Source organism: Aedes albopictus, chromosome 1, assembly GCF_035046485.1.
Source record: "Aedes albopictus strain Foshan chromosome 1, AalbF5, whole genome shotgun sequence".
Taxonomy (NCBI): domain Eukaryota; kingdom Metazoa; phylum Arthropoda; class Insecta; order Diptera; family Culicidae; genus Aedes; species Aedes albopictus.
In genome coordinates this window covers 262544552-262562975 of record NC_085136.1, presented here as the reverse complement: position 1 = coordinate 262562975, position 18424 = coordinate 262544552, and the positions used below count along the sequence as shown (strand labels likewise).

Here is an 18424-nt window from a genome sequence, read left to right as displayed (position 1 = left end):
TTTGTGGTTCTAAATTATACCCCACAACTTGTTTACTTATAATATTTTTTTTACAGTTGCCAAAATTTGTAAATTATACAAACTACATGTATATTCACTTACATATGTATGTTTGTAACGCATTACGTGTAACGCGTAACGCACTATGTGTTACGTGTAGAATGTCATAAACAACTAGCAGACCACACGAAAATTTATAAAAATATGTCATATAATATGGATTGTTTATTAAAACTCGAATCTAGACATTAATGGAACGAATTGACCTCGGCTTTTTTTCTGCACCGATGTTTCAGCGTGGTCAATAGGGAGTGAAAATTGTAGGCACCCACAGTAGTACTTCAACTTTGACAATTTCTGTGGCCCAAACCGCTGAATGAAAACATTTCAAATTTTGACCACAACATTTCCTATATTTACTGACACTGCAGTGAAATTTTCATGAAGCTACTTAAATTTTTCACTGAAATACGGATTTTTGAAAAAGGTATGTCCAAAAATAGATTTTTTCATATAAGTTGTTATAATTCAAAATATATAATTTCTATCAATATGAAATTTTGTTCATACATCATCAATATAATGATGATGAAGTGGTAAAATTTTCAGCCAAAAATATTGATAATTGCCAAAGTTGCAGCAGATTGAACATGACGCATTTTAGGAGAAAAAATCAGCTTGGCTTTTTTTTTGCTATTGAGTGTATCCGGACAATGCGGTCTGGTTTACGTACCACCACGATTTGGTGCAGCCCAATTTGCGTATGTAATTGGCGTGATGATACCGTTGTCCTGGAGTCGCTTCAGTTCATCTTCCACAACGGCCTCCATATTGTACGAAACCGGTCGCTTTGGCTTGAACACCGGCCTGGCGTCCATCTTGAGCGACAAGTGCATCTGCACTGCATTTTGGAGCATAATCCCAACTGGCCGGTGAAAACGGTCGGGAATTTGGCCTTCAGTTCGGCGACTTGGTGGTCTTCTTGTATGGTGTCCACCAGTTTGCAAAAGGACGAGAATGGTACGTCCCACAGCCAGAGCCGTAGCGTGGTCCCATGGAGCCCTTGGCAAGCATCCTGATTGGCGCCCCACGACAATTGGACATTTGCAAAAGTTTGAAATCAATAATTTTTTTTCCAAGTTTCATTATTTTATTTAAGTTTCGAAGAAACAAATTCCTCCCGATTTGTTTTCCATTCGTATATTTCTTTAGGAATTTCAATGGAAGCCGCCTAAAAATGTGCCAAATTTTATTTCTCTTATACGAGTAAAAGTACAAACATATTTTGCATTGCAAGAATTACTACGACCAGCACAGTAATGACAAATAACATTTAAAATTCCTATCATAAATACAGCATAAATATCTTCAAGAAATCAAATAAAGACATGGAGGAATTGCTGAAAAAATATCTATATGGTTGTAAAGAATCAGCTCTAAAATTTAAATTCAGCAATTTAAAAAAATAAAGATTTCGGTGCAATCTCTGGATGAATTCCAACTGGAATAACTGAATGACATTATTCAAGAATCTCTGGAGGAGTTCCTTCATTAACATCCGGAGGAATACCTGATGAAAATCTGATTTTTAATTGAAATTTATGGAGCAGTTTGTGAAGGAATGCGTGTAAAAGTTTGTGGAAAACCACTGGAAGAATTAAAGGAAAAAAATCATGGAATATTTTCGAATGTATCCCTGAAAAAAATCTTAGGAAATCTTTGAATAAATCCATGGAATGCTTTCAAACTTATGGCAGATTTTCTAACGGAATACCTGTAGAAATTTCTTTCTGAAGCAATCTATAGAAGATTTACCGAAGGAAGCTATGGTCGAATTTTTAAAGAAATCTATGAAAGATTTTCTAAAAAAAATCCCTGGTGGAATATTAGAATTAATTCTTATAGGAAATTTTAAAGGAATCCCTGAAGGCATTTTTAAAGGCATCTCTGCAGGATTTTCTATAGGAAGGGTTTCTAAGTAAACCTTAATTTTACAGGAATCTCCAAAAAAAAAAATAATTCTGGAGCAAACACTGCAAAATTTCGAAAAAAAAAACTCATTGCATATTTTCCTGGAGAAACCAGCAAAAAATTATGTAACAGAAGTATTGGGAAATAAAAGTATCAACTCCTTGGAAAATTTCGGGAGGAATCTTCAGAAGAATTGTTGATTTGATTTTGTTAAGAATTCCTGAAGGAGTTTATGTGAGAATTTCTAGAGGAGTTCTTTGAAAATTTTCCAAAAAAATCCCCAGAGGAATTTTCGAAAGATTTTTGAAAAAAAAAACAGCAGCTAGAGATTTTGAAGAAATACCTAGTAAAATTTATGAAGGAAATCCTTGAATATTTGATTTGTTTTAAAGAAATAAAAATAAAATCACTGATCGAATGGTATCTGCTTGATTTAAATTAGTTTAAGTTCACATAAAAATTTACTGGAAAGTGGAAATTACTATTGTATGAACTCCATCTGAATATAACTGCCAACGGCAGAAAATCCCTAGATGAAAAAGAATTAAAAAAATGTGTGAACTGAAAGAGCATCATTTAAACATTTTCTATTTAAAATACTGTTTGGCAACACCTGAAATTATTTCAATGAATGAAAATATAATCTTCGGAACTAACCTTTCCTAACTAGACTAAACTAGACATTTCCTAGCAAGAATGTTTGGGAATTTCCAGATAGATACTTTCACTAAAGTTTCGAAAGCATATTGATTTTGATTTGCACATCAAAAAACTAGTTTCTCAAAATAAAATAGTAGGTACATAAATTCCCAGATTTTTTTGAGAATAGTATAGAATTCAAGTTCTATAACACATTATCAAGCTTAGATACTGTAAAAAGTGAAATCATAAAAACATTCAAGAAAATAATAGCATCATTTTATTTAATTCTAGCCCTTCGCCTTTTCGGCGCCCCTCTGAGACTGGCGCCCTTGGCGGGGGCCAACCTGGCCAACCGCACGCTACGGCTCTGCCCACAGCCCAAACTTATCGAGGAGGTCTGAGCCTAAAACGTTTAGAGAGAGATTAGAGCTACAGACGTAACAGTTACCTTCTCGTTGGTCGCCACTGATCGAAATGTTGGCACGGAACATGGCGTCGATTCCCAGCTTGTCACCAGATGCTGTCTCCACTTCACAGTCCGGTGGCGATGTTTTGGGCGCTCCGATCTTGACCCAGTTCTGTCTGGATATGATGGTAATATCGGAGCCGGAATCTAGCTGAAGGTTGACCGGAACTCCGTTGATGGTTGTCTCGACGTATCTCCGGCTGCGCGTGACATTTTTAACGACGACAATTTTCGTTGAATGCTTGTTCCAATTTCCTTACTTTCCTTTCCCGGCTTTGGCCGAGGCTTGGATGAAAAACAGCTGCAATAGCTTTCCTTGTGGCCCGTCCTACCGCAATCCCGGCACTTGTGATCCTTGAAGTTGCACTGGCTTGAAAAGTGCATGCCGCCACATGACCAACATGGCGTTTTCGGTGCTGGATCCTTCGCTCGGTTCGGTTTCTTCTTTCGGTTCGGCTGCGTCCGAACGGCATTAGAGGCGACCACAGTTGACAAGGGTGGTTTTCTACCAATGAGCACCGTGTTCCGCTTCAAATTGATGAGACTCTTACACTCTTCGACGATCTTCTCGAGGGTCATATCGCTGGTCTCGTTCATTCTGGATAGAAGGCGCATTCGAATGTCCGAATCCTTGGATGATTTCAGTCCACATACGAAGATAAGGCATTTGAACTGATCTTCCTTCAGTTCTTGGAGCTTGAAGTCAACACAAGCCATGTTTACTTTACACGAGTAGCTGATAAAATCCTCATCTTCGTCCTTCATCGTCTGAAGGCACTGATAACGTCGATGGAACGTAGAGACAGGTGTGCCGAAGATAATCTTCAATTTGGTGACGGTTTCCTCGAACGTAAACTCCTTCGACAGTTTGGGGAGGATGAATGACGTGTACCGTTCGTGCGCTGAAGGATTCAATTTTCTCAATAACAACCGCACCTTCGCATCGTCCGCAAGCTGAGCGGCGTCCTTCTCAAAAAGGTCAGCATAACGCGAAAACCAGGCATCGAATGAACAACCTTTCTCATGGTCATAGGCGAATTCAGTGATATTCGTCGCTAGGGAGTCCAAAATCAGTTCATTGTGATTTGCATTCTGGACGTTCCCTTGGATTGCCGACACCTGCTGCGATAACTGTGTCATCAGCGCCTGCTGATTGTTGAGTATCTGCAAGATCGTTTCCTTGAATGGCTGCTCTCCGCCGCCCGACATCGATGATGGTGCTTGAGGTGCTTGCGACTGCGACATGTTCCCCGACGGCGGTTATTGTCTAAACTTTCGACGCGAAAATAGACACGGCGCGAAAATTCCGCAGACTCGTCGCCACTTTGTTACGATGGGAAATAAAGCCGAGAAGTATGACTCGTAACAAATAATAACTTTATTAAAGCGAATATACAAATAAAGAACGAATTAAAATATACTGGACGCGCACGTTGTGGTACTTCTACTCGTGATGAACGAACGATGACAGTCTCGGTATACGTGGCAGTTAGACCCGAACCATTGACAGCTATTGACAGTAGAAGGATAACAGAGTCGGGGTGAAAACAGGTTCAAACACAACAGCACATGAAATAATCACTTTTAGCCATTTTGACAGCCCCCTGACCCCAACACAATCCGGAATATCCCCGGAATAGTTCTGGATATTGCATGGCAACTTGAGTATAATAAACTTGCACCAATTTATGATCGACTGTGGGCGATCGGTCGAAAATTGACGAAATGCCAACATTTTTAAAATGAGTTGTCGGGGGTCGGGTACGTGAAAGTTAACAACACTTTGTGTGGGGCTGATGCGATTAAATTTAAATGTTCCCATACAACGTTGACCCGTCCAATTGTATACTTACAGCTCAGGAATGTGAAATGGATCGATTTGGTAAAATTGCTATACCACAGACAAACAGACACATCACTTGGAACAAATTGAGATTGTATTCATCGTTACGAAAACATAATTTCCAAATGCTAATCAAGTTGCATTTCGCAAACCGTTGGCTTGATGGTGGTAGAGCAAAAACGATGCTAGAGCCATGAGCGGCCAATTTGCGAGCTGATGAATATTTGAACCAACCGTTGCAAACAAGAACGATTGGTAGTGAGTAGAGTGAGACGTCTGTTTGTATGTAGCTCTAGTTTTGTCAAGATGTTGTTCTCTTTCACACATTTATCGCTTGCACTCAACACTGGTTCTGGAACACTACCGGTAGTCTTCAATGTGGTCTGAGCCTTTTTTTTTTGCTGACCGTTCACCGGTTGATCGGAAATGTCGGAACACTACCAGTCAGGCCCGCATTAAGGATTGTGGGGGCCCGGGGCCCGAGGGGATGTGGAGGCCCCTCGGAGAGAAGACCAAAAATGTTTTTCCTTATTTTCAAAACAGTACTTGAGTAATATGAAAAATAAAGCTAATGTTAGCAACCAAAAAAGGTTTTTGTGGGGGCCCCTAAAATGCGGCCCCCCTTAGATCCGGCCCTGCTACCAGTTGTCTCAAATATGGTCTGGGACTATTTTCCAACTAATTGTTCATTAGGTTATGCCCTGCCCACCATATCCTTCCGGCTTTGGTCACCTTCCGGATGCTGGGTTCACCTTTAAGTTCAGCGAGCTCGTGGTCCATCCTTCTCTGACACATACCATTCTCCTGCACACCGCCGAAGATCGTCCTTAGCACGCGTCGCTCGAAAACTCCGAGTGCTTGCAGGTCCTCCTCGAGCAAGCGTAGAATTAACATCTAAGTTAAAATACACATATATAAAAACTAAAAAAAAAATCATCCTCGAGCGTGGTCCATGTCTCGTGTCCGTAAAGGACGACTAGCCATATCAGCGTCTTGTAAATGGTGTACTTGGAGTCTACTTGAATCTTTTAAAAAAAATCCACAATTTGATGTGTCGCACATATAGGTTTGGTTCACTGATACCTTAGATCACGTCCGGTGGGACACCCGGAACCGGTTCTGGGACACTACCGGTAGTTTTAGATGAAGTCTGAGCCCAGTGCTGTCCGTTCATCAGGTTTTTGAAAAACTCGCTATTTATTGTGTCGCATGCATGAGTTCGATGCCCCTATTTATTTTACCAACTCTGGTGGGACGCACGAAAACGGTTCTGAGACACTTCCGGCTTTACCAAATATGATCCGAAACTATTTTCTTGTTTACCGTTTGTCAGATTATCAGGGGATGAGCCAGCCTCGGGCTGATATTCCCCATATTTAAAAGTAAATAATAATTATCAGGTTATTGAAAAAGCCACGATTTGACGTGTCGCATGCATGAGCCCTACCAGTGGGACACCCGGAACACTACCGGTTCAGTTATGGTCTGAGACTATTTTCCAGCGAACCGTTCATCAGATTATCGGAAATGCCGCGCTTTGATGAGTCGTAGCATTTTCATATCTGGCCGGCCCTTCCTGCGGTACCGCTCTGAAACACCTAAATGGCCATAATTGGGTTGTTTAGCGAATTAAATATTGCCATTTTGTTTAGCCTAATCGGAAGAGCTAATTCTTCTGAGTATAAGGTGATTTTATTGCGTTCCAATTTCTTTGTTTTGATGGTTAAATAAACAAAACAGTTTCAATTTCCGTGGACAGAATGAAAGTTCAATTGATAAAATGACAGTTCATTCCGAACAAAAAAATTTCCAGATACAAATTTTAAATGTATTTAAAAATAGTTCCCGGGTATCAAAAATGATGAAATTCTGGATTTCGACTAATTTTTGGACAGAGATACCAATTATGCAATAATCTGGATACCCCTAAAGAACCCAATTCCGGAACGGCTGAACCGATTCAAATCATTTTCAACAGGAAACAGTGGGACCAGATTCCACGTCGAATGAACCGGTAGTCATTAAAATCCGTTGAGGTTTATTACCAAAAAATGATGTGTGTTTGTTTGTACACACATATACCCACACATATACACCTCAAATCATGGAACTGAGTTGATTGGTATATTTAACTTGACCCTCCGGGCCTCCTATAAAAAAAAACATTTTTGGAGTGAACATGTAGCCTTTCCAGTACACTTAGTGTACAAGAAAGGCAAAAAGACCATTTTTGTTTATCCCCGCATGGTATGTTATCCCTTAAGGGGAAGCTTACCGGGCGGGCCGGTAAAACCCGACTTCGGCGCACGTTTCGATTTTTTAAAAATTAACGAAAAGAGATATCGAAATAAAAAACCAATCACGCTGTAGCTGAGATGTTGGGCTTCATTTTCATAAAAAAATATTTGATTTTACTCAAAATTTGAAAAAGTTGGACTCTCGAGAACACCAAAATTTTTGGTAGGAAAACCGCTCCCATGCCGCAAATTTTTGTGTTTGCACAACGATTTCTCCCGTAAAAATGTGTTTTATCATATAACTATGTACGGTCATTTTGCTCAGAAACTAATAACGAGTCGAATGGTATATAAATATTAGGGGGTTTCATACAAAAATCTACATTGAGAGGCATTTGTATGAAAACATTTCCAAAATTATTGCGCGCCACCGCGATCGAACAGCAGCTAACGGTTTCTTGGCTGGCCTGCGGTGGGCACCCGTGCGGATGATGCAGCGAAACAAAGCAGCAGATTTGCCTCACTGACGTTGATCCGGTAAAATAGTTGGACACAAATTGATTTCAGAAAAAATATGTAATTGATTGCATGTTGGTTAATGCACGTGCAGTACACGGATGATTTTGTAATAGGAATAATGCATCTAGACAAATAAACAATGGTTACTCAAATATGGTGTTTCAGGAATGGTACTCGTATTTATATTGCAGTACAATATTGAAAAAAAGAAAACATTTTTATTATTGAGTAGGCTGAGAAAGGAATGCGCGGTATTTCTGATGAAAAAAAACGCGATATCTCGCGTAATTCGTGATAAGGGCCTAAAAGCCATTGGTAACCAAGTGTGTAGAACGATGCTACCGAGTAGATAAATGAATAAACAAAAATTTAAACGCCAGCTTGATCAAGAGGAGACTGTCCTCTATGTGCCAATAGGTTAAATTTTCATGTTTACCTGCTATTCTGCACAGAAACAACGAGCTACACACATGGTTACCAATAGTTTTTAGGGCGAGATCATAAGTTACACGAGTTATGATGATAAGTTCAGCTGAGGATCATTTTGGGGAATATAAATAGGATGGTGAAATCTCGCAGCGGTAAACGCGCGGTTAACCAATATTTAGAAGGACCATGCTGAAAGTACTGGATTCGATTTCCGAACGGTCCAGGATCTTTTTTGTGATTATTTGTGATTATTTAGGAATTCTAATGAATATTTGAGCCTGCTGAGCTTATTCGAGGATTCTTGAAGAGTTTTAGAGTATTCCCCGATATTTTGTGATTATTTAGAAATTCTAATGAATATTTGAGTACACTGAGCTTGCTCGAGAATTCTTTTTTTTGTAATTTGTTGTTTTATTGTAAACGATAACCTTTTAGTTGTTACTTTACATGAGGTCAAGGATTCTTGAAGAGTTTGAGAATATTCCTCGACTTTTTGTGATTATTTAGGAATACTAATGAATATTTGAGCCTGCTGAGCTTATTCGAGGATTCTTGAAGAATGTTAGGAGTTTTCCTCGATTTTACGATAACTGAAAAATTCAGATGAATATTTGAGTTCACTGAGCTTGCTCGAGGATTCTTGAAGAATTTGAGAATATTCCTCGACTTTTTGTGATTATTTAGGAATTCTAATGAATATTTGAGCCTGCTGAGCTTATTCGAGAATTCTTGAAGAATTTGAGAATATTCCTCGACTTTTTGTGATTATTTGGGAATACTAATGAATATTTGAGCCTGCTGAGCTTATTCGAGGATTCTTGAAGAATGTTAGAAGTTTTCCTCGATTTTACGATAATTGAAAAATTCAGATGAATATTTGAGTTCACTGAGCTTGCTCGAGGATTCTTGAAGAGTTTGAGAATATTCCTCGACTTTTTGTGATTATTTAGGAATTCTAATGAATATTTGAGCCTGCTGAGCTTATTCGAGAATTCTTGAAGAATTTGAGAATATTCCTCGACTTTTTGTGATTATTTGGGAATACTAATGAATATTTGAGCCTGCTGAGCTTATTCGAGGATTCTTGAAGAGTTTGAGAATATTCCTCGACTTTTTGTGATTATTTAGGAACTCTAATGAATATTTGAGTACACTGAGCTTGCTCGAGAATTCTTGAAGAGTTTTAGAGTATTCCCCGCTATTTTGTGATTATTTAGGAATACTAATGAATATTTGAGCCTGCTGAGCTTATTCGAGGATTCTTGAAGAATGTTAGAAGTTTTCCTCGATTTTACGATAATTGAAAAATTCAGATGAATATTTGAGTTCACTGAGCTTGCTCGAGGATTCTTGAAGAATTTGAAAATATTCCTCGACTTTTTGTGATTATTTAGGAATACTAATGAATATTTGAGCCTGCTGAGCTTATTCGAGAATTCTTGAAGAATGTTAGGAGTTTTCCTCGATTTTACGATAATTGAAAAATTCTGATGAATATTTGAGTACACTGAGCTTGCTCGAAAATTCTAGAAGAATTTGAGAATATTCCTCGACTTTTTGTGATTATTTAGGAATACTAATGAATATTTGAGCCTGCTGAGCTTATTCGAGGATTCTTGAAGAATGCTAGAAGTTTTCCTCGATTTTACGATAATTGAAAAATTCAGAAGAATATTTGAGTTCACTGAGCTTGCTCGAGGATTCTTGAAGAATTTGAAAATATTCCTCGACTTTTTGTGATTATTTAGGAATACTAATGAATATTTGAGCCTGCTGAGCTTATTCGAGGATTCTTGAAGAATGTTAGAAGTTTTCCTCGATTTTACGATAATTGAAAAAATCAGAAGAATATTTGAGTTCACTGAGCTTGCTCGAGGATTCTTGAAGAATTTGAGAATATTCCTCGACTTTTTGTGATTATTTAGGAATTCTAATAAATTTTTGAGCCTACTGAGCTTATTCGAGGATTCTTGAAGAATGTTAGAAGTTTTCCTCGATTTCACGATAATTGAAAAATTCAGATGAATATTTGAGTACACTGAGCTTGCTCGAGAATTCTTGAAGAGTTTAAGAGTATTCCTCGATTTTTTGTGATTATTTAGGAATTCTAATGAATATTTGAGTACACTGAGCTTTCTCGAGAATTCTTGAAGAATTTTAGAGTATTCCTCGACGTTTTGTGATTATTTGGGAATACTAATGAATATTTGAGCCTGCTGAGCTTATTCGAGGATTCTTGAACAATGTTAGAAGTTTTCCTCGATTTTACGATAATTGAAAAATTCAGATGAATATTTGAGTTCACTGAGCTTGCTCGAGGATTCTTGAAGAGTTTAAGAGTATTCCTCGATTTTTTGTGATTATTTAGGAATTCTAATGAATATTTGAGTACACTGAGCTTGCTCGAGAATTCTTGAAGAATTTGAGAATATTCCTCGACTTTTTGTGATTATTTAGGAATACTAATGAATATTTGAGCCTGCTGAGCTTATTCGAGGATTCTTGAAGAATGTTAGGAGTTTTCCTCGATTTTACGATAACTGAAAAATTCAGATGAATATTTGAGTTCACTGAGCTTGCTCGAGGATTCTTGAAGAGTTTTAGAGTATTCCCCGATATTTTGTGATTATTTAGGAATTCTAATGAATATTTGAGTACACTGATCTTTCTCGAGAATTCTTTTTTTTTGTAATTTGTTGTTTTATTGTAAACGATAACCTTTTAGTTGTTACTTTACATGAGGTCAAGGATTCTTGAAGAGTTTGAGAATATTCCTCGACTTGTTGTGATTATTTAGGAATACTAATGAATATTTGAGCCTGCTGAGCTTATTCGAGGATTCTTGAAGAATGTTTGAAGTTTTCCTCGATTTTAAGATAATTAAAAAATTCAGATGAATATTTGAGTTCACTGAGCTTGCTCGAGGATTCTTGAAGAGTTTAAGAGTATTCCTCGATTTTTTGTGATTATTTAGGAATTCTAATGAATATTTGAGTACACTGATCTTTCTCGAGAATTCTTTTTTTTTGTAATTTGTTGTTTTATTGTAAACGATAACCTTTTAGTTGTTACTTTACATGAGGTCAAGGATTCTTGAAGAGTTTGAGAATATTCCTCGACTTGTTGTGATTATTTAGGAATACTAATGAATATTTGAGCCTGCTGAGCTTATTCGAGGATTCTTGAAGAATGTTAGGAGTTTTCCTCGATTTTACGATAACTGAAAAATTCAGATGAATATTTGAGTTCACTGAGCTTGCTCGAGGATTCTTGAAGAGTTTTAGAGTATTCCCCGATATTTTGTGATTATTTAGGAATACTAATGAATATTTGAGCCTGCTGAGCTTATTCGAGGATTCTTGAAGAATGTTTGAAGTTTTCCTCGATTTTAAGATAATTAAAAAATTCAGATGAATATTTGAGTTCACTGAGCTTGCTCGAGGATTCTTGAAGAGTTTAAGAGTATTCCTCGATTTTTTGTGATTATTTAGGAATTCTAATGAATATTTGAGTACACTGATCTTTCTCGAGAATTCTTTTTTTTTGTAATTTGTTGTTTTATTGTAAACGATAACCTTTTAGTTGTTACTTTACATGAGGTCAAGGATTCTTGAAGAGTTTGAGAATATTCCTCGACTTGTTGTGATTATTTAGGAATACTAATGAATATTTGAGCCTGCTGAGCTTATTCGAGGATTCTTGAAGAATGTTAGGAGTTTTCCTCGATTTTACGATAACTGAAAAATTCAGATGAATATTTGAGTTCACTGAACTTGCTCGAGGATTCTTGAAGAGTTTTAGAGTATTCCTCGATATTTTGTGATTATTTAAGAATTCTAATGAATATTTGAGCCTGCTGAGCTTATTCGAGGATTCTTGAAGAATGTTAGAAGTTTTCCTCGATTTTAAGATAATTAAAAAATTCAGATGAATATTTGAGTTCACTGAGCTTGCTCGAGGATTCTTGAAGAGTTTAAGAGTATTCCTCGATTTTTTGTGATTATTTAGGAATTCTAATGAATATTTGAGTACACTGATCTTTCTCGAGAATTCTTTTTTTTTGTAATTTGTTGTTTTATTGTAAACGATAACCTTTTAGTTGTTACTTTACATGAGGTCAAGGATTCTTGAAGAGTTTGAGAATATTCCTCGACTTGTTGTGATTATTTAGGAATACTAATGAATATTTGAGCCTGCTGAGCTTATTCGAGGATTCTTGAAGAATGTTAGGAGTTTTCCTCGATTTTACGATAACTGAAAAATTCAGATGAATATTTGAGTTCACTGAACTTGCTCGAGGATTCTTGAAGAGTTTTAGAGTATTCCTCGATATTTTGTGATTATTTAAGAATTCTAATGAATATTTGAGCCTGCTGAGCTTATTCGAGGATTCTTGAAGAATGTTAGAAGTTTTCCTCGATTTCATGATAATTGAAAAATTCAGATGAATATTTGAGTACACTGAGCTTGCTCGAGAATTCTTGAAGAATTTGAGAAAATTCCTCGACTTTTTGTGATTATTTAGGAATACTAATGAATATTTGAGCCTGCTGAGCTTATTCGAGGATTCTTGAAGAATGTTAGAAGTTTTCCTCGATTTTACGATAATTGAAAAATTCAGATGAATATTTGAGTTCACTGAGCTTGCTCGAGGATTCTTGAAAAGTTTAAGAGTATTCCTCGATTTTTTGTGATTATTTAGGAATTCTTATGAATATTTGAGTACACTGAGCTTTCTCGAGAATTCTTGAAGAATTTGAGAATATTCCTCGACTTTTTGTGATTATTTAGGAATACTAATGAATATTTGAGCCTGCTGAGCTTATTCGGGGATTCTTGAAGAATGTTAGGAGTTTTCCTCGATTTTACGACAGCTGAGAAATTCAGATGAATATTTGAGTACACTGAGCTTGCTCGAGGATTCTTGAAGAGTTTAAGAGTATTCCTCGATTTTTTGTGATTATTTAGGAATTCTAATGAATATTTGAGTACACTGAGCTTTCTCGAGAATTCTTGAAGAATTTGAGAATATTCCTTGACTTTTTGTGATTATTTAGGAATACTAATGAATATTTGAGCCTGCTGAGCTTATTCGGGGATTCTTGAAGAATGTTAGGAGTTTTCCTCGATTTTACGACAGCTGAGAAATTCAGATGAATATTTGAGTACACTGAGCTTGCTCGAGAATTCTTGAAGAATTTGAGAATATTCCTCGACTTTTTGTGACTATTTAGGAATTCTAATGAATATTTGAGTACATTGAGCTTGCTCGAGAATTCTAGAAGAATTTGAGAATATTCCTCGACTTTTTGTGATTATTTGGGAATACTAATGAATATTTGAGCCTGCTAAGCTTATTCGAGGATTCTTGAAGAATGTTAGGAGTTTTCCTCGATTTTACGATAACTGAAAAATTCAGATGCATATTTGAGTTCACTGAGCTTGCTCGAGGATTCTTGAAGAGTTTTAGAGTATTCCTCGATTTTTTTGTGATTATTTAAGAATTCTAATGAATATTTAAGTACACTGAGCTTTCTCAAGAATTCCTAAAGAATTTGAGAATAATCCTCGACTTTTTGTGATTATTTAGGAATACTAATGAATATTTGAGCCTGCTGAGCTTATTCGAGGATTCTTGAAGAATGTTAGAAGTTTTCCTCGATTTTACGATAATTGAAAAATTCAGATGAATATTTGAGTTCACTGAGCTTGCTCGAGGATTCTTGAAGAGTTTAAGAGTATTCCTCGATTTTTTGTGATTATTTAGGAATACTAATGAATATTTGAGTTCACTGAGATTGCTCGAGGATTGTTCATTGAATTCAAATATTCACCAGAATTCCCAGGTCATCATAAAAATCAACAAATATTCCCAAATACTTCAACAAACCCTCGAGCAAGCTCATTCAACTCAAATATTCACCAGAATTCTCAGGCCATCATAAAAATCAACAAATATTTACAAATACTTCAACAAACTCTCGATCAAGCTCATTGAACTCAAATATTCACCAGAATTCTCAGGCCATCATAAAAAACAAAAAATATTCACAAATACTTCAAGAACCCTCGAGCAAGATGATTGAACTCAAATATTCACCAGAATTCCCAGGTCATCATAAAAACCTACAAATATTTACAAATACTTCAACAAACTCTCGAGCAAGCTCATTCAACTCGAATATTCACCAGAAATCCCAGGTCATCATAAAAATCAATAAAAAATAATTAATACTTCAACAAACTCTCGATCAAGCTCATTGAACTAAAATATTCACCAGAAATCCCAGGTCATCATAAAAATCAATAGAAATTCACTAATACTTCAACAAACCCTCGGGCAAGCTCATTGAACTCAAATATTCACCAGAATTCTTTCCATTAGGAATTTCTTTTCGGAATTTCCTTTAGGAATTTCCTTTCGGAATTTTCTTTAGGAATTTCCTTTCGGAATTTCCTTTAGGAATTTCCTTTAGGAATTTCCTTTCGTTATTTCCTTTCGGAATTTCCTTAGGAATTTCCTTTCGGAATTTCCTTTAGGAATTTCCTTTCGGAACTTCCTTTAGGAATTTCCTTTCGGAACTTCCTTTAGGAATTTCCTTTCGGAACTTCCTTTAGGAATTTCCTTTTGGAATTTCCTTTAGGAATTTTCTTTCGGATTTACCTACAGGAATTTTTTTTCGGAATTTTTTTTAGGAATTTCCTTTAGGAATTTCCTTTAGGAATTTCCTTTAGGAATTTCCTTTCGGAATTCTCCTTACGAATTTCCTTTCGGAAATTCCCTTACGAATTTCCTTTAGGAATTTCCTTTAGGAACGTCCTGTAGGAATTTTCTTGGGGAATTCCAATGCTACCCCGGATTACGGTAGTACGAATTTTTCGGTCAACTGTGCTCATGCTAATCTGATTTTTTTCTGACTATTGATAACTCAGGATTTCCTTTAAAATATTTCAGTAGGCCATGAATTCCAAGAGAAATTGCGCATTTTTGAAAAATCTGAACCTGATTCCGTTGCGGTAACGATATGGTAGGCTGATTTTGAAGAAGCTGTTACATAATTGCCACTTACCTTTAAATTTCCAAAGAACACAATTTTAGGGATCTTCGCATATTGGTTGATTGTGATAGGTTTTTCTACACTTTTTTTTCATGCGCACGCATGCCAATTTTATATTTGCTTTCAAGGGCATAGCCAGCTTTTCGGCCAGGGGGAGGCGAGCACCCTTACACTGAAAACCAAATTGCAGTAACAAGGAGTTCAAATACTTCATCATTAAAAAAAATAAAAGTGAAGTATGAAATATGTGTGATTAACAGGAATGGTTCAATGGAAGAATCATATATGACTATAATCCTGAGGAATTCCTCAAGATATTGCTTCAGGAATTTCTTAACAAATGCCATCATGAATTTGAATTTATCCAGCAGTTTCTCCAGAAATTTCTCTATTATTTTTCCAGGTTATTTTAATGTAGATATTCCAGCAGAAATTACAGTATGCGGCAGGAAAAAATGCGAAAGTGTTTTTCAACTTCAAACCTCATTTTCGTCCATTTGACATTAACCAATCTATGTTTCAACGTTCCATGATCTATAATAGGCTAGTTTTCTGAAAAGTTAATTAAAAAATTTCCCATTTTGGTCACTAACCTTTACAGGGTGGCGCCTGAAGATGAAGACAACCAGAATTTTCAAACCGCAGAAAATCGCACAGGTCGCTAAATTTCGCATCTGATAAAACAAAATTTTTGATTTTCTCTACAATATCATCAAATATATGTACTTATTTCATCTGGTATGTGAAACTACATGGCTCTGGATCAGTGTGGTCTGGTTGTTCATCGAATTTGAGCTAATTTTGTTACTGTTATAGTCATTTTGTTTAATGACCATTGGGCGCGCGGTTTATTGATATCCGCTTATTAGCCCTACATTATCACATGTTAAACATCAAATATGTTCATTTTTATTTTTCAGTGCTAGAATATAGACATTGACTGATACACTGTCATGAAAAAATAGTCATATATATCCCATATTTAGCGTGTAATAGTGCCTTGAACTTTTCGCATTTTTTCCTGCCGCACCCTGTACCTTCGGAAAACTTGCAGTAATTCCGTTGGCAATATCTTCAGAAATTTTATCAATAAATCCTCCAGATGTTTTATTACGAATTTCACCATGCATTCTTTTGAGATTATCTCCAGTAATTTTTTACAAATTTCATTCTTAATTCCACCAGAAATCCGTTTGAGAAGCTCCAGAAAATACTTTAAGAATTTCTCCGGGAATTCTTTCAAAAAATCCAATCAAACTAAGATTCCTTTCCTTGAGGAATACCCTTAGAATTTTTTGGAGAAATTTCTTCGAAAAATCCTTTAATGAATCGCTTAGAAATTACCGGAAAAAAATCTTTGAAAATTTCTAAAGGAATACCTTCGGAAATTCCTGGAGGAATATCTTTGGAAGCTGCTAGAGGAATGCATTCGGAAATTTTTAAAGGAATCAATTAAAAAATAATTTCAGGAATTTATTTCGAAAATCCTTGAATAATTCCACCGAAAATTCCTTGACAAATTCTTCAGAAATTTCTTGAGGAATTCCTTCATTTCTAAAGCTCCTTGAGAAATTCCATAAAATATTCCTTCGAGAGTTCTTCTACGATTTCCTTTAGAAGATTCTTCGGGAATTCCTTGAGGAATTTCTTTGAAATAGATATAAAATATTCCTTGAGGAACTTCTTCGGAGTTTTCGTGAGAAATTCTTCCGAAAATTCCTTGAGGAATACCTTCAAAAATTCTTGGAGGAATTCATCCGGAAATTTCTGTGAGAATTATTTCCCAAATTCCTGAAGCAATTCTTTCGAAAATATTGAAAAAAAAACACTAAAAGTCTCACGAGATATCCCTTCTGAAATTCCATAAGGAATTTCTTTAAAATTATTTCAAAACTTCCTTGAAAAAATATTTCGGAAATTCCTGAATAAATGATTTTTGTGATTTTTTATTTCCTAGGGGAACTCATTCGGAAATTCTTTGAAGAAGTCCTTTGAAAATGCCTTGATAAGGAAAATTCGGAAATTGTTAAAAGAGTTTGCTTGGAAATTTTTTTGACATATGTCTGAAATGTCTTATGGAATACCTTCGGAAATTTCGTGAGAAATTGTTTGATAAGTTCGTTGAGGAATTTTTTCGTTTTTTTTATTAATCTTTACGAAATTCCTCAAGGAATTCCAGCGAAAGATCCTTGAGAAGTTTCTTCGGAAATTCCTCAAGAAATTCCTTCAAAAATGTATTGTGGAACTTCTACGAAAACTTGAGAAACTTCTTCAAACATTCCTTCAGAAACACGTTTGGGGATTATGTGAGAAAATCCTAAGGAAATATTTTGAGGACAACCGTCAAAAATTTTTGAAGGAATTCATTCGGAAATTTTTGGAGGTATCTCAAGGCAAATCGATAAGAAATTTCTTTGGAAATTCCGGGAGGGATTTCTTTGGATATTCGTAGAGGAATTCCTTCGGAAATTCAGGAGGAAATCTTTTGAAAATTCCAGGAGAAATTCCTTTGAAAATTCCTGGAGGAATTCCTACGGAAATTCCTGGACAAACTCCTCCGGAAACTCATGGAAGAATTCTTCGGGAAAATTCTGGAGGAATTCCCTCGGAAATTCTTGGAGGAATTCCTTCGAGAATTCGTGGAGGATTTCCTGCGGGAATTCCTGGAGGAATTTCTTCGGAAATTACTGGAGTAATTCCTTCGGAAATACCTGGAGAAATTTCATCCTGAAATTTCTGGAGGAATTCCTTCGGAAATTAATGGAGGAATTCCTTCAGAAAATCCTTGAGCGATTCCTTCGCAAAAGTCCTGGAGGAATTCCTTCTGAAATTTATGAAGGAACTCCTTCAGAAATTCGTGATGGAGTTCCTGGAGAAATTCTTTCAAAAATTCCTGGTGGGATTCCTTCGGATATTCATGAAAGAATTCCTTCGGAAATTCCGGCAGGAAATCCTTTGAAAATTCCAAGTGAAATTCCTTTGAAAATCCCTGGAGGAATTCCACCAGAAATTACTGCAGGAATCCCCTCGGAAATTCCAGGAGAAATTCCTTCGGAAATTGCTGGAAGATTTCCTTCGGAAATTCCTGAAGGAATTCCTTCGGAAATTTATGAAGGAATTCCTTCGGAAATTCCAGGAGGAGTTCCTTCGGAAATTGCAGAAGGAATTTCTTTGAAAATTCCTGGAGGATCTCCTTCGGAAATTCCTGGAGAATTTCCTCCAGAAATTTCTGAAGAAACTCATCAGGAAATTCATGGAG

General features: G+C 36.3%; 1 protein-coding gene across 1 annotated transcript; it reads right to left on the bottom strand.

Moving 5' to 3' along the window:
• Positions 1-725: 725 nt before the first annotated feature.
• On the bottom strand, positions 726-4324 carry LOC134291666 (uncharacterized protein K02A2.6-like). The gene is made up of 4 exons (XM_062859704.1): positions 3412-4324; positions 3340-3364; positions 3062-3279; positions 726-901 (listed from the first exon to the last, which is right to left on the bottom strand). Exons 1-4 carry the CDS (start codon positions 4322-4324, stop codon positions 726-728), a joined length of 1332 nt encoding a protein of 443 aa, XP_062715688.1.
• Between the last annotated feature and the right edge of the window lie 14100 nt (positions 4325-18424).

Coding starts and splice junctions, on each gene's coding strand:
- LOC134291666 (XM_062859704.1), bottom strand. CDS start 4,324: ATGTCGCAGTCGCAAGCACCTCAAGCACCATCATCGATGTCGGGCGGC. Junction 3,365..3,411: donor TCACAAGTGCCGGGATTGCG/GTAGGACGGGCC, acceptor TTTTCATCCAAG/CCTCGGCCAAAGCCGGGAAA. Junction 3,280..3,339: donor GCCAAAGCCGGGAAAGGAAA/GTAAGGAAATTG, acceptor TGTCACGCGCAG/CCGGAGATACGTCGAGACAA.